Source organism: Sapajus apella, unplaced genomic scaffold (assembly GCF_009761245.1).
Source record: "Sapajus apella isolate SASKATOON/1434 unplaced genomic scaffold, GSC_monkey_1.0 scaffold36, whole genome shotgun sequence".
In the NCBI taxonomy this organism is placed as follows: domain Eukaryota; kingdom Metazoa; phylum Chordata; class Mammalia; order Primates; family Cebidae; genus Sapajus; species Sapajus apella.
Genome location: NW_022436976.1, coordinates 18,640,042 through 18,653,652, shown reverse-complemented (window position 1 = coordinate 18,653,652; position 13,611 = coordinate 18,640,042). Strand labels below are relative to the sequence as shown.

General features: G+C 42.2%; 1 protein-coding gene across 3 annotated transcripts in view; it reads left to right on the top strand.

Moving 5' to 3' along the window:
* The window catches only part of IL12RB2 (interleukin 12 receptor subunit beta 2), an 88,942-nt gene that overhangs the window by 61,686 nt on the left and 13,645 nt on the right, over positions 1 to 13,611 (top strand). For all 3 annotated transcript variants that reach the window (XM_032296642.1, XM_032296641.1, XM_032296643.1), the window contains 4 exons: positions 329 to 529; positions 5,200 to 5,298; positions 5,389 to 5,547; positions 12,481 to 12,618. In XM_032296642.1, the coding sequence (XP_032152533.1) occupies positions 329 to 529; positions 5,200 to 5,298; positions 5,389 to 5,547; positions 12,481 to 12,618 (597 nt within the window). The remainder of the gene's footprint in view (positions 1 to 328; positions 530 to 5,199; positions 5,299 to 5,388; positions 5,548 to 12,480; positions 12,619 to 13,611) is intronic.

Sequence of the window (13,611 nt, the reverse complement as noted above, 5' to 3'; positions counted from 1 at the left end):
GGGAGGGAGGGAGGGAGGGAGGAAGGAAGGAGGAAGGAAGGGAAGGGAGAAAGGAAAAGAGAGAGAGAGAGAAAGGAATGGAAAGTGAAGGGGAAAATAATTCTACACATAACATTTTACATAATGTTTGAACAAGCTGATGTTAGCTCTCCATGAACTGAGAAAATTGAATTAACTTAAATCTGTGACTCCAAAACCTTTAAAAGTAAATAGATTCTTCCTAAAACTTTGCTGGGATAAACCGTTTGGTTTTTGTTGCTGTTGTTTTTTAAATCATTTTCCTTCCTCTTTTTTAAAATTTTGTTTCTCCTCTTTCTAACTGATAAAGGGTTGCTGGCTCCTCACCAGGTCTCTGCAAATTCAGAGGGCAAGGACGGCATTCGGGTGATTTGGCAGCCTCCCAGGAAGGCTCCCTCTGCTGTTCAGGAGTACGTGGTGGAATGGAGAGAGCTCCATCCAACGGGCGACACACAGGTCCCTCTGAACTGGCTGCGGAGTCCCCCCTACAATGTGTCTGCTCTGATTTCAGGTACCTAATTGTTCATCTTCCTTCCGGAGGGTTACTAAGTTCACATTTGTTTGGGGAAACTGTAGGCAAGAGCCAGAACCCTGCCTTCAATTACAGGTGGCTACATAATAGGAGAGACTGATGACCTAGAGTCTATCCAGCAGCACTTTAGAATACTCCACTGCAGACATAAATGACCAACTGGTTAACTAAAAACTCCATTATTTATGAAAAATCCATATCCCTAGCACAGTGCCAAAGAAGATGAATGAATAATTGAACCAAACAAGTATGGCTGAGAGCTAAGTTAACTGACCAGTGTAATAGACACCTTTATTTTGGGGAATTCATTTATTTAATAACTCTCAAAGCAATTATGTTCAGTAAGAGTCAGTATGGGCTGGGCGTGGTGGCTCACACCTGTAATCCCAGCACTTTGGGAGTCCGAGGCAGGTGGATCACGAGGTCAAGAGATTGAGACCATCCTGGCCAACATGGTGAAACCCTGTCTCTACTAAAAATACAAAAATTAGCTGGGCGTGGTGGCACACGTCTGTAGTGCCTGCTACTCGGGAGGCTGAGGCAGGAGAATCACTTGAACCCGGGAAGCTGAGGTCTCAGTGAGCTTAGATTGTGCCACTTCACTCCAGCCTGGCGACAGAGAGAGACTCAATCTCAAAATTTAAAAAAATAAAAATAAAATAAGTGTCCGCATGACCATTGTATAAACGAAGAAACCAGGAAGTCTTACATTCCCAATTCTGCCGCTTATTAATTGTGCAATAATCCAGAATTATCTATATGACAATTGGTATTTCTAATCCTCAGTTTCTTAATCTGTCAGTGGTTAGAATCAAATGGCTAGAATCAAGTGAGAGAACCCATCTGAGAATATATTTAAATGACTGGACAGAACTTAGTTAATGTCATTGTTAAGCATAAGTTCAGCACTGAATTGAATCAGTGGTTTAAAGTTTTGGCTCTGCAGCCATACTACCTGGGTTTGAGTCTTGGCTCTGGGCAATCTAGGGCAGGTTACTTTACCCCTTTGTGCCTCAATTTCCTCATCTGAAAAATGGGGATAATAATATTACCTACCGCATTGGGTATTATGAAGACTAACTGAATTACTTCAAGGAAAACACTTTGAACAGTGCCTAATACATTTTAAGGGGTCAGTAATTTAGCTATCATCATCATTATTATTACATGAGACAGAGCTAATATTTTAAGGTCAAGCTCTAAATCCTAGAATGTTTCTATCACACCATAACAATCGTTATACCTGTCTAGGAGGATATACACACCCTGCTTAAGGTGACAAGATTTACACAAATGAAATAAACAGCACACTGCATGATAATACATGAGTCCATCCTTAACTGTGTACCTTCTATAGTCCGGCTGCTCAGACTTCTAGCAGGTTCATTTTTAATCACTACACTTAAAAAAAAATGCTGCCTAGATAACCTAGTAAGCATCCAGAGGAAGATGGGCAGATTATTAGGAGCCTGGAACTTTGAATCTGGAAACCATTTAATCTAGAAAAGAGAATTCTAGATGGGCATGGGAATGGGACGGCTTGATGGCTGTTGCTGGCTTTGACATTACACACAAGAGAGTATGTTTCCTTTGTTGCTTTGCAGAGAAAAATTAAAGCGCTGTGTGGAAATTATAAAAGAAGTAGCTATCAGTTCAATTTTGAAAAAGAACTTTCCTGCCTTTGATGGTCTCTAATGGGACAATCGATTACCTGTCAAACAGTGTGTTCCCTGTCACTACAGTTTTTGCAGTAGAACCAGTTTTCTTCAGGGCTGTTACGCCCACCAAATCAGGTGAAATAGTGAGTAGAAAAGCATTTACCAAACTTTAAGCTGCTATGAAATTGTAAACATTATTAAAAGCTGTATCAGGACTTACTCCTGTGGGATAGTTTGAATTATATGGCAAGAGAGATGTTTTCCCTACTTAGTAAGTGTCTTTATACACTTTAGTTATAATATTCATTGAATAAAACCAATATACTAGGCTGGGTATGGTGGCTTATGTCTGTAATCTCAGCACTTTGGGAGGCCGAGGCAGGCCAATCACTTGAGGCCAGGAGTTCAATACCAGCCTGACCAGCATGGTGAAACCCTGTCTCTACTAAAAATACAACAATTAGCCATGTGTGGTGGTGCACACCTGTAATCCCAGCTACTCAGGAGGCTGAGGCAGGTGAATCACTGGAGCTCGGGAGGTGGAGGTTGCAGTGAGCTGAGCTAGTACTCTAGCCTGGGTGACAGAGTGAAACTCCATCTCCGAAAAAGAAAAAAAGAAGAAGTTAATGTACTCATGAATAAAATAACTTTAAAGTTGTTCTCCTGCTTGGAAACACTTGGTTAGCTATTAGTTTATGTTGATGTTACAGTCTGGAATAAACACTTAAAAATTAAGCAATTCATGCTTATCATGAATTCAATATGGCCCCCTCTAGTCAGTAAGATCACTCATTGTTACTGATTTTTACCAGCCTGGGGCAGATGTGGGCATTTTGGAGTGGGCTAGAATACAGCCCGGCTCCTGCTTTATAGGTTGGTTTATAGACTAGTTCTGCCCTGTCTGGATGAAAATGCTTCTGACCATATACAGCCACTCCTTTTACAAATGCATAACATCACAGTGTCTACAAAACCTTCCCTGTTGCCTAGAGTTGTTGGGGGCCCTCTTCCGTCCTCTTCGTCCCCGTTACTGGTCATTTAATGTTATGCCTTCTCCCACACTTAAGAGGTGAAATTAGCTTTCTGCAGAAAGACCACCTAAGGGATGGTTTATAAACATGGGGACAGGGACTTTGCTGAAGGGTACTAGGTACATATGTATGTATGGGAATGGTGGGAAATGAGCCTAGAAATTGGGGTCAGACTCTAGAAAGGAAATAAAAGCCTTAGAAGTATAGGCTTCATCCACTGACAGTTTTGAGGTGGGGAGCAGATATTGTTAGAGAGCGTTCATACAAGAATCAGCCAGTCAAACAGGAGTTCCTGAGGCCAGAACTGAGCAACAAGCTTGCTAGGAAGGCTCTACTCTTGGTGGGAAGGGAAATGTCTGCTGAGTTACGGGCCACATTGTCTTCTCTCCTCCGTCAAAGGTGAGCCATTCACAAGAAGAAAACACAGCTTCTAATGCAGCACTTGCCAAGGCCTCTGCCCTGAACTCACATCTTGCATGGCAAAACACAATGGAACTGTCTGCCTGATGGGCTCATCTGGAACTCCCATGCTTCCACAAGGCAGTGATTGGTCGGCCCCTTTCACCACTAGGGGCAGAACAGCCAGGCACTGGGGGCTGAAAGCTACTCACGGGCTCCTCTCACATGAAATATGATTTCATATTCTGTGTTGCCCTTTGGGCTTCTTGGTGTCAATGCCACCCACGAGGAATCTTTGGATTACCATACTAAGCTGTGTCCTTTTCTCCACTTCACTTGGTTCATGAACTCGAACTGGAATTTACCCGTGGCATGTGCTTTGATCTTGTCATGGTCTCTTCTGACAGCACTGTTGCACAACTGAGCTTTATGTGCTATTTGCTGGGATATTTAACAGGCAATGGATTTTCGTATATAATACACATAATTTAATAAATTATTCTATGAAACAAAATTATGCTTCCTGAAAAAAAACATTAAACCCTCATAAATTGTCAATGTAGAGGACACTGGCTACCTACCAGCAGGGCATTAATCAATACTGGAGAGGGTGCTTACTTTGACTCCCTGATACTATAGTCACCTAGTAGGAGTTATTTCTCTTTTTCCTTTAAATGTTCATTTGGAATGTAAAAGTATATCATGAGAGGTATCTATGAAAGGGGCCTTTTATTTACAAGCAGTAGAAATCTGAGATTCATGAAAATAAGGAATTTTGGTGGGGAAGAAAGACTTGCCAATAGATGAAGAAAAACTTGCTGCATGACAGACAGATAATTGCAAGTGGTGCTTTAAAAGCCAGGAAGGTGCATTCACATTCCCAAGTACCTTTTAAATCTTCCAGGCTGTGAAGCAATTGAAATCTAACTGGAATATAGAGGGAGAGGAGGTAGAGTAACAAAGGGTCGGATTGCACCCAGAGCGCCCTGGTTAGTCATGCCTGAGTGTGTCATCTGCCCTGTCAGATCTTGATAAGCATCACGGAATTAGAAAAGCCATTCAGGTTCTATGCCTGCAAAATTCTAGCTTCACTTTCCTGTAAAAAGCAAATGCTTTATTTGCAGAAATCAAATTTCTTTTTTCTTGAGGGCAAGTTGTTTTGTTTGTTTAAAAAGCAGTCTGAGTGCATGTGTGTGTGTGGTTATATTTAAATCCGCGTTGGAACTCAAATGGCTTTTGTCTCCTTCTTATTCATGGTGACCCCATTTGTTTATATGGAAAGAAGCTCAGGTTCATTGGTTGGTTGGCTGATCTTGTCCTTTGAAGTTGGGAGCGGTGACTTCTAGAAGCCAACATCATGGCAAATCAGATGCTGAGAATTTGTAACATAGGTCATCAGTCCAGATGGTGCTTGAACCATCTTTCAAGCAACTAGGAAAAGACAAGAAACACGTTGAAGGCATTTGTATCAGATATTAAAATGGCTCCCTTTCACTAAAGGGAATGGCTCCCTTTCACCGGTAGTTGTGCAGCTGTTACAGGAACTCCCTTTTCCTTGCAGAGAATGTAAAACCCTACATCTGTTATGAAATCCATGTGTATGCACTCTCAGGGTATCAAGGAGGATGCAGTTCCACCCTGGGTAACTCTAAGCACGAAGGTGAGTCTTGGGACCTTTTGCCAAATTTTGCTTCAGTTTAATGATTTGGATTTATAGGGTGACAGAAGCCTCCTGTGCCCTACTTTACAGCACCACGGAGTGGCCCCCACATTAATGCCATCACAGAGGAAAAGGAGAGCGTTTTAATTTCATGGAACAGCATTCCAGTCCAGGAACAAATGGGCTGCCTCCTCCAATACAGGATATATTGGAAGGAACGGGACTCCAACTCCCAGCCTCAGTTCTGTGGTATGTGTGGGAACCAAATGCAGTGGGTGGGACCTTCTTGTTTGGATGTCAGGAAAACACAAGGAAGTGTGCATGCATATCTACATAGAAGTACTAGTGTCATGCCTGGCACATAAGAAGTACTCCATAAATACTTGTGAAGTTAGCTGAGTGAAGAATTAGAAAAGACATCTAAATACACACACAGAAAGTTATTGAATATGTGTTATATGCCAAGCAAATTGCTAAGGATAGAGAAATGAAGTAAATGGACTAGCTCTCAAGGTGCTTACTCAGATGGAGAGACAGCATTTCAATAAATAATAATGGCATTTCAATACCGTATAGACTTCTTTGTTTTTTTAGACACTGCCTCACTCTGTAGCCTAGGCTGAGTGCAGTGGTGCAATCACAGCTCACTGCAGCCTCGACCTCCCTGGGTTTGAGCAATCCTCCTGCCTCCGTCTCCCGAGTAGTGGGAACTACAGGTGCACGCCACCATGTCCAGCTAATTAAAAAAATTTTTTTTGTAGAGACAGGGTCTCCCTGTGTTGTCTAGGCTGGTCTCCAACTCCTGGGCTCAAGCGATCTGCCTACCTTGGCCTCCCAAAGTGCTGGGATTACAGGTGTGGACCGCAGCGCCCCACCAATCCTGTATAGACCTTAAGGTTCACAAGAAATGCATTTGGAGAACTTTTAAATACCCACATTTGCAATTACTGTTATAGCATATTATTTTCTTCTTAAAATGGAAAAAAATATGATACAGATTAAGTAACCCTTTATAGCCCAAAATGATTCTGTAAGTATAAAACTAAAGCAATTAGAGTCAAGTCTAGCTGAGTGCTGTCTGAAATGATGTCATGGGTCACTCATTCATGTACAGATCCGAGTCACTTGCTACGCTTGATGTTCCAATCTTTGACTTATTCAGAGTTTTTGTTTTTCTGGATTTGACCTTCTCTTTATTTTGTAAGCAGCTCGCTTTCAGGACCATTTATCATAACGAAGGAACATTTGTCTTTCTTTATGAGAGTTAGTAGGTCCAAGAAGAATGCAACAAAGCCACCCTGAAATGCAGCTATCAGAGAGCTGCCTGCAAGGTGATTTCCACCTGGGAAGCTTTAGGAGCTGGTCTTCTATCTTGACCTTAAGAGGTCCACAGTGTTACTTTAAAAGCTGGTTAATTTTTATTATATAAATAACACTTGCACACGGTAAAAACAGTAAAGCATTTCGGAAAGACATAAAAAGAAAATTCGTCATCCCTTCACACTTAGGCTGTTAACAGTCCCTTGTGTATTCTTCCAGAACAAAACAATTAATGCATATACAGAATATAGTTGAGATCTTTTTTAACATTCTGATCTACACCTTGCTTTTACCTCCCAATAATTCATGCTGGAGACCCTTCTACATCCGTCCATGTGAACTTACATCATTCTTTTCTATTGGCTCTGTAGTATGCCATCATAAGGCCTCACGGTCATTTGTTGAACAAATCCACCATTGACAAACAGAACATATCACTGATCAGAACTGCTTCCCCCTGGACTTGTCAGGGTAAGTCAGTTCTGAAGTACACCCCAAGAAGTAAGGAATCAATTGATCTCTTCTTGAGCCATCTGGAATTTCTCATGTGAAATTTGTCCCCCAAATAATTTTCAGTTTGGCAGAGTTTAAATTGAGATACCTGTTTACAACCACAAAGATCAACATGGTCTGTATCATCTGTTGATTATTATTATTATTATTATATTATTATTATTATTATTATTTTTTGAGACACAGTCTTGCTCTGTCACCCAGGCTGGAGTGCAATAGCATGATCTTGGCTAACTGCAACTTCTGCCTCCCTGGTTCAAGTGATTCTCCTGCCTCAGCCTCCTGAGTGGCTGGGATTACAGGCATGTGCCACCATGCTCTGCTGATTTTTGTGGTTTTAGTAGAGGAGAGGTTTCTCAATGTTGGCCGGGCTGGTCTTGAATGCTTGACCTCAGATGATCTGCCCACCTTGGCCTCCAACAGTGCTAGGATTGCAGGTGTGAGCCATCGAGCCTAGCCTCTTTTTTTTTTTTTTTAACAGTAAACCATTTAACTTAATAGTCAAAGTCTCTTGAGTCTGTTGATTCTTTTTTTTTTTTTTTTTTTTTGAGACAGTTTTACTCTGTCACCTAGGCTGGAGTCCAGTGGCACGACCTCAGCTCACTGCAACTCTCCCGGGTTCAAGTGATTCTTCTACCTCAGCCTCCTGGGTATCTTGGACTACAGGCACCCACCACCATGCTCGGCTAATTTTTTTATTTTTTTTATTTTTAGTAGAGATGGGGTTTCACCATATTGGCCAGGCTGGTCTTGAACTCCTGACCTCATGATCTGCCTGCCTCAGCCTCCTATAGTGCTGGGATTACAGATGTGAATCACGCACCTGGCGAGTCTGTTGATTCTTAAAGCTGCTCTTGTGGATGTTGAAGAAATGCCTTCCTTATTTTGTCATAAATCTGATGACTCTAAAGTCTGCATAGGGTATTTAAAAATAAGCTAAAAGGGGAGGGAGAGTGCAGATTCACAGTCCTATTTTATACTAGTTTAGGTTAAATTTCCATTTAATTCTGTAAGCATCCGTTGATGGATAACACATATTCCCTATCTTTGACAAGCTCACAGTCTATTAGGGAGATAGAAAAGTACAGAAAAGGAGGCCGGGTGCTGTGGTTCATGCCTGTAATCACAACACTTTGGGAGGCCGAGGTGGGCAGATTGTTTGAGCCCAATAGGTCGAGACCAGCCTGGGCAACATGGTGAAACCCCACCTCTACAAAAAATATTTTTTAAAAATTAGCCAGGTGTGGTGGTGTGCACCTGCAGTTCCAGCTACTCAGGAGGCTGAGGTGGGAGGATCACTGAGCCAAGAGGCAGAGGTCCCTGTAAGCTGAAATCCTACCATTGCACTCCAGCCTGGGTGACAGAGCTAGACTCTGACTCAAAAAATTTAAAAAAGGGGGGAGGGGGAAGAAAAGTACACAAAAGGGATTAACGTCATAATCAAGGGCTGACAATTACCTATTGCATTTGGCAACCAGAAATCCATGGTGAATTCACAAGGGTACTTTCTAGAGAGCGGTAGGAGGTGGTAGGTTGAGGAGGAGGGAGAAACCCTTCACAATAGCAAAGCAGGAAGGTGTTCTGTTTTCATGGCCCCATCTTACTGCTGTCTCAGCACCACTGACCAGGTAGCAGTATTAAGGGCACATGTGGAGCACAGTAGGGAAAAAAAATGAAGGGCCTGCCTGGGCAGAAGAGGTAAGGTGTAGAGCCAGGGAGGGGCACGGGTATCTGCACTGCAGTGAGTCACATGGGTGGTTCTGTGCACAGCCACTCCTCTGGACGCTTGTCCATATTGCTGTGTGCACCAGTAGAGCCATGGCCAGCACACTGTTCTACTGGAGAATACATTATTAGACTTTGCTGCTACCTAGTAGCCTTTCCAACAATCTCTAAGCATCTTAAGGGAAGAAGCCATGGCAATTTGCTCACCATTGTCTCCTCATACCTAGAATACAGCCAGACACGTGGTAGGTGCTTCATAAAAACAAACAGCTGAATACCACTCTACCCTTTGTTAAATCCAGTGGAGACTGTTAGATAAAAATTTGTTTCCAATAGCAGCGTAGCTGTTTTGCCTAGTACCGCTTGACCTTCCTATCGACAGCCTTTCCAACAACTGGCAACTATCACATCTTCCTACACTGGTGCCTTTATCATTGAACCACCTTGAGTCTAAGTTTTCAGACTGCCAAGGATTGAATGGCCCCTTTTATCTGTGCCAGGGATCACAGCCCAGAGGGAGCAGGACCAGTATTTCGTGCTTTACTTCTTGACTTCTTTCTCCTGTTACACAACTCAGCCTATTTTGCCAACCAAAATGCTGACATCATCATCCTCCTCACTGCCTCTTCCCCCACAGAGCTTCTATTTTTGTTCTTCTAATATGTGTGCATATGTATGTATATAAACTTTATTGGCCCAGCAAGCCATACAAATCCCTTCCCTTCTGTTCCAATGTCTCATTTCACTCCCGGAGTTAAGGATGCCCTCACACAGTTGGACCGTTGATTCCCTGACGCTTGCTGATGTTTTGCTGCAGCAAGAGGAACAGAAGGTCTCTCTAAAATTAATTTTTTAATCCCCTGCTTTAGGACTAGAGAAAGGGCTTTTTGAGCTCAATCATATAGCTTAAGACTATGCAAGCAATTTCACCAGGCTAGAGTATACCTGAGAAATTTCCACAAGGACTTTTCTCAACAGAATGTAAAATACAGAAACTGCTCTGAGAGTCATGGTGAATAAATTATCTGCATGGGCCTCAACCCCTCTGGGTGGAGTAGAGGTAATATTATAGGACTTCATCTTGCTGATTACCCATAGTAAGCAGGGATGGCATAATGGAAGGGGTCTCTTCCCCATTAGACAGTGGACTGTTTGAGGCAGATTCTATGCTTTTTGTATTGTCAGTGCCTTGTCCAGTGTAGGCACTCATAGTTATGACTGTTGAAATAACTTCAGCATGCAAGATATCCCTGACTTGCCCTGCAGTTTGTGGGCCAGTATATGTTGAGTATATGATGCTGAGTTCTAGTTTTCCTTTTCACCGGCATAGATGAGGTCATCTCAATGAGCTAGCAGGTATGAAAGGAAAATAAAATCTCAAGACCCCAAACTCACTATGCCAAAAGGAAAGATAACCTTGGGAACCGAGTCACGCAAAAACTTCCTTTCTTTTGTTACCAAACAGATAGCTGTAACTTCACATGCTTACTTTATGTCAAATGTAGATGTACTGAGCTCCAGAGGGATGCATAATTGGCCATTTCTCTACCCCTCCTTTCACATGTAAAATGTAGATTCACTGAGTGCTAATCAAAGCCTCACAAGACCACCTGCCTCACTGCCTATCTTCCCCACCCCATACCCAGTTTTTTCCTTTCCACTTTCCCCTCTCTTTCCTTTTTAAATATTGAAGTCCTCAGCACAAGTCACAGATCCAACTGTAATTTGTGTTTCTTTTCAACCTCAACCTCAGCTTTGGCAAAATGAACCTCAAAACCAGTTGAAACTTGGCAGGGTGCAGTGGCTCATGCCTATAATCCCAGCACGTTGGAAGGCCGAGGCAGGTGAATCACCTGAGGTCAGGAGTTCAAGACCAGCCTGGCCAACATGGTGAAACCCTGTCTCTACAAAAATACAAAAATCAGCTGGGTATGTTGGTGGGTGCCTGTAATCCCAGCTACTTAGGAGGCTGCTGCAGTAGAATCTCTTGAACCCAGGAAGCGGAGGTTGCAGTCAGCCAAGATTGTGCCACTGCACTCCAGTCTGGGCGACAGAGTAAGACTCTGTCTCAAAAAAAAAAAAAGAAACTTGTCTCAGTATTTATTTTTTTCTAGTTGACACAGGCTACTTCTGCCAAAGTGCTGGCCTTGACTCTGCCATCTGCCCCAGGTTTTGAAAGGTCACTCCAAAATCCACACCCAGCAGGTCACTGGAAAAGTTTGACTATTTACTAAAGACTACCTATACTCATGTTTCTTAGATTTAAAAAATAGCATCAGTGCATTACTCAAAACACAAAATCTTCCCTACAGAGAAAATGGCAGGGGTATTGAGAACATAAGGAACTGGTAATCTAGGTTTACAGCTGCCAAATAAATCTAATGTAAGTAGCATTGCTCTAGTTTTTAATGATTTTATGTCAAATTGAAGAATATCCTCATATTATATCCTATAAGCTCAGGGCCCAGAGCCTACAAATGGAAAAGTTCAAAATCAGAGTTTAAAAATATTAAGTGAATGTCTGTTTCATTAGTTGCTAAACTTTCCTTTCTTAAAAATTCCATAGGCTGGGTGTGGTGGCTCATGCCTGTAATCCCAGCACATTAGGAGGCCAAGGTGGGCGGATCACTTGAGGCCAGGAGTTGGAGACCAGCCTGGCCAGCATGGCGAAATCCCATCTCCACTAAAAATACAAAAATTAGCCAGGCATGGTGGCACACACCTGTAGTCCCAGCTACGTGGGAGACTGAGGCAGGAGAATTGCTTGAACCCAGGAGGCAGAGGTTGCAGTGAGCAGAGATCGGGTCACTGCACTCCAGCCTGGGTGACGGCGCAAGACTCCATCTCAAGAAAATACAAAATACAAACTTCTATAACCAACCAGAGGCAGTGGCTCATGCCTGTAATCCCAGCATTTTGGGAAGCTGAGGCAGGCAGATCACTTGAGGCCAGGAGTTCAAGACCAGCCTGGGCAACATGGTGAAACCCCATTTCTACTAAAAATACAAAAATTAGCTGGGCGTGGTGGCACATGCCTGTAGTCCCAGCTACTTGAGAATCTGAGGCAGAAGAATTACTTGAACCCAGAAAGCAGAGTTTGCAGTGAGCCAAGATCGTATCACTGCACTCCAGCCTGAGCGACAGAACAAGACCCTGTCAAAAAAAAAAAAAATTCCATGGCCTCAAAAACAATTTGTGCATTTAACTTTTCTCCTCCAGAATTCCCAAATAAGCCTGATAAATACTAGAAATATCATCATCATTAGAAATAAAGGGAGGGAGTTAGCTATAGCTAAATAATTTCAAAAGCAAAACAACAAAAAAATGTATTCAAAAGATTTTACCACAAAACACACACAAAAAAGAAAAAACAAAGTAAAAAAAAGATTTTGCCACCAAAAAATAATTTGTTTGATATGCTGTGGAGTGAGAGGTCCATAAATGACAATGTGAGGGCCTACTAAAGTATTAAGTACTAAGGAATTTGGACTATTTTAAAATAGCAAATGCTTTTTCCTTCTAAATTAAATGAAGCATTAAAGAATAAAAATGAGTAAAAGCCTGTATTAAAAGTCATATCCTTTAATATGTGCCTTTCTTCCTTTATCTTTATCTTCCTTTCAGAAATTCCCTATAGAGTTTCCCAAAACTCACATCCAATAAACAGCCTGCAGCCCCGAGTGACATATGTCCTGTGGATGACAGCTCTGACAGCTGCTGGCGAAAGTTCCCAAGGAAATGAGAGGGAAATTTGTTTGCAAGGTGAGAGGCAATGTTAAAGATGGCGAGTCCACCATGGATTCTTGCACAGGCATGCACTCCCACTACATTTGGCATAGAGATGATCAGATTTTCTTTAATTCACTAATAACTTTCTTGCTGTCAGTTTGCACTTGCTGTTGCTTCTAAATAGAATGTTTTACCACTCTACTATCTTCTTCTTGGAGACAGTGTCTATTCAGGTTTCAAAATTCACCAGAAATGCTTTCTCGTTCAGGAAGCCTTCCCAAATGCTCCTCCATAATGCACTTACATTTAACTCCTACTCAAAACTCTGAATCCAGTAGGCAGGGACTGATATCTGTTTATCTCTGCCTTTAAGGCCTAGCCTGGTGCCCAGCAGATAGTACTTTCTCACTAAGTATCTGTTCCATGAATGATGAGAATCACATCAACAATAATAATAGCAGCTATTGCATATGCAAGAGTCATTCTGTTACATGCTTGGCATACTACATTAATTTGCTGGGGCTGCTGTAATGCAGCACCATAAACTGTGTGGCCTCATCCACAGAAATCTATCGTGTCATTGTTCTAGAGGCTAGAAGTCCAAGACCAAAGGGTCAAGAGGGATGGTTCCTTCGGAGCGCTATGAGAGAGAATCTATTCCAGGCCCTCTCCTGTCTTCCAGTAGTTTGCAGGCAGTCATTGATACTACTTGCTCGTAGGTCTCTGCTTTCATCTGGCATTCTCCATGTGTCCAAATTTTCTCCTTCATATAAGGACACCAGTCATATTGGATTAGGGGCCCACTCTACTCCAGTATGACCTCATCTTAACTAATTATATCTGCAATGACCGTATTTTCAAATGAGGTCACATTCTGAGGCTGGGGGTTTAGGGCTTTGTCATATAAATTTGAGGATCACACAGTTCAACCTAAAACATATACTTTTGCTAATTTTTCCTTACCAAAATTACATGGTTACACCTATCCCATCCTACCAGACACTATGAAATGAATGAAAAAATGAA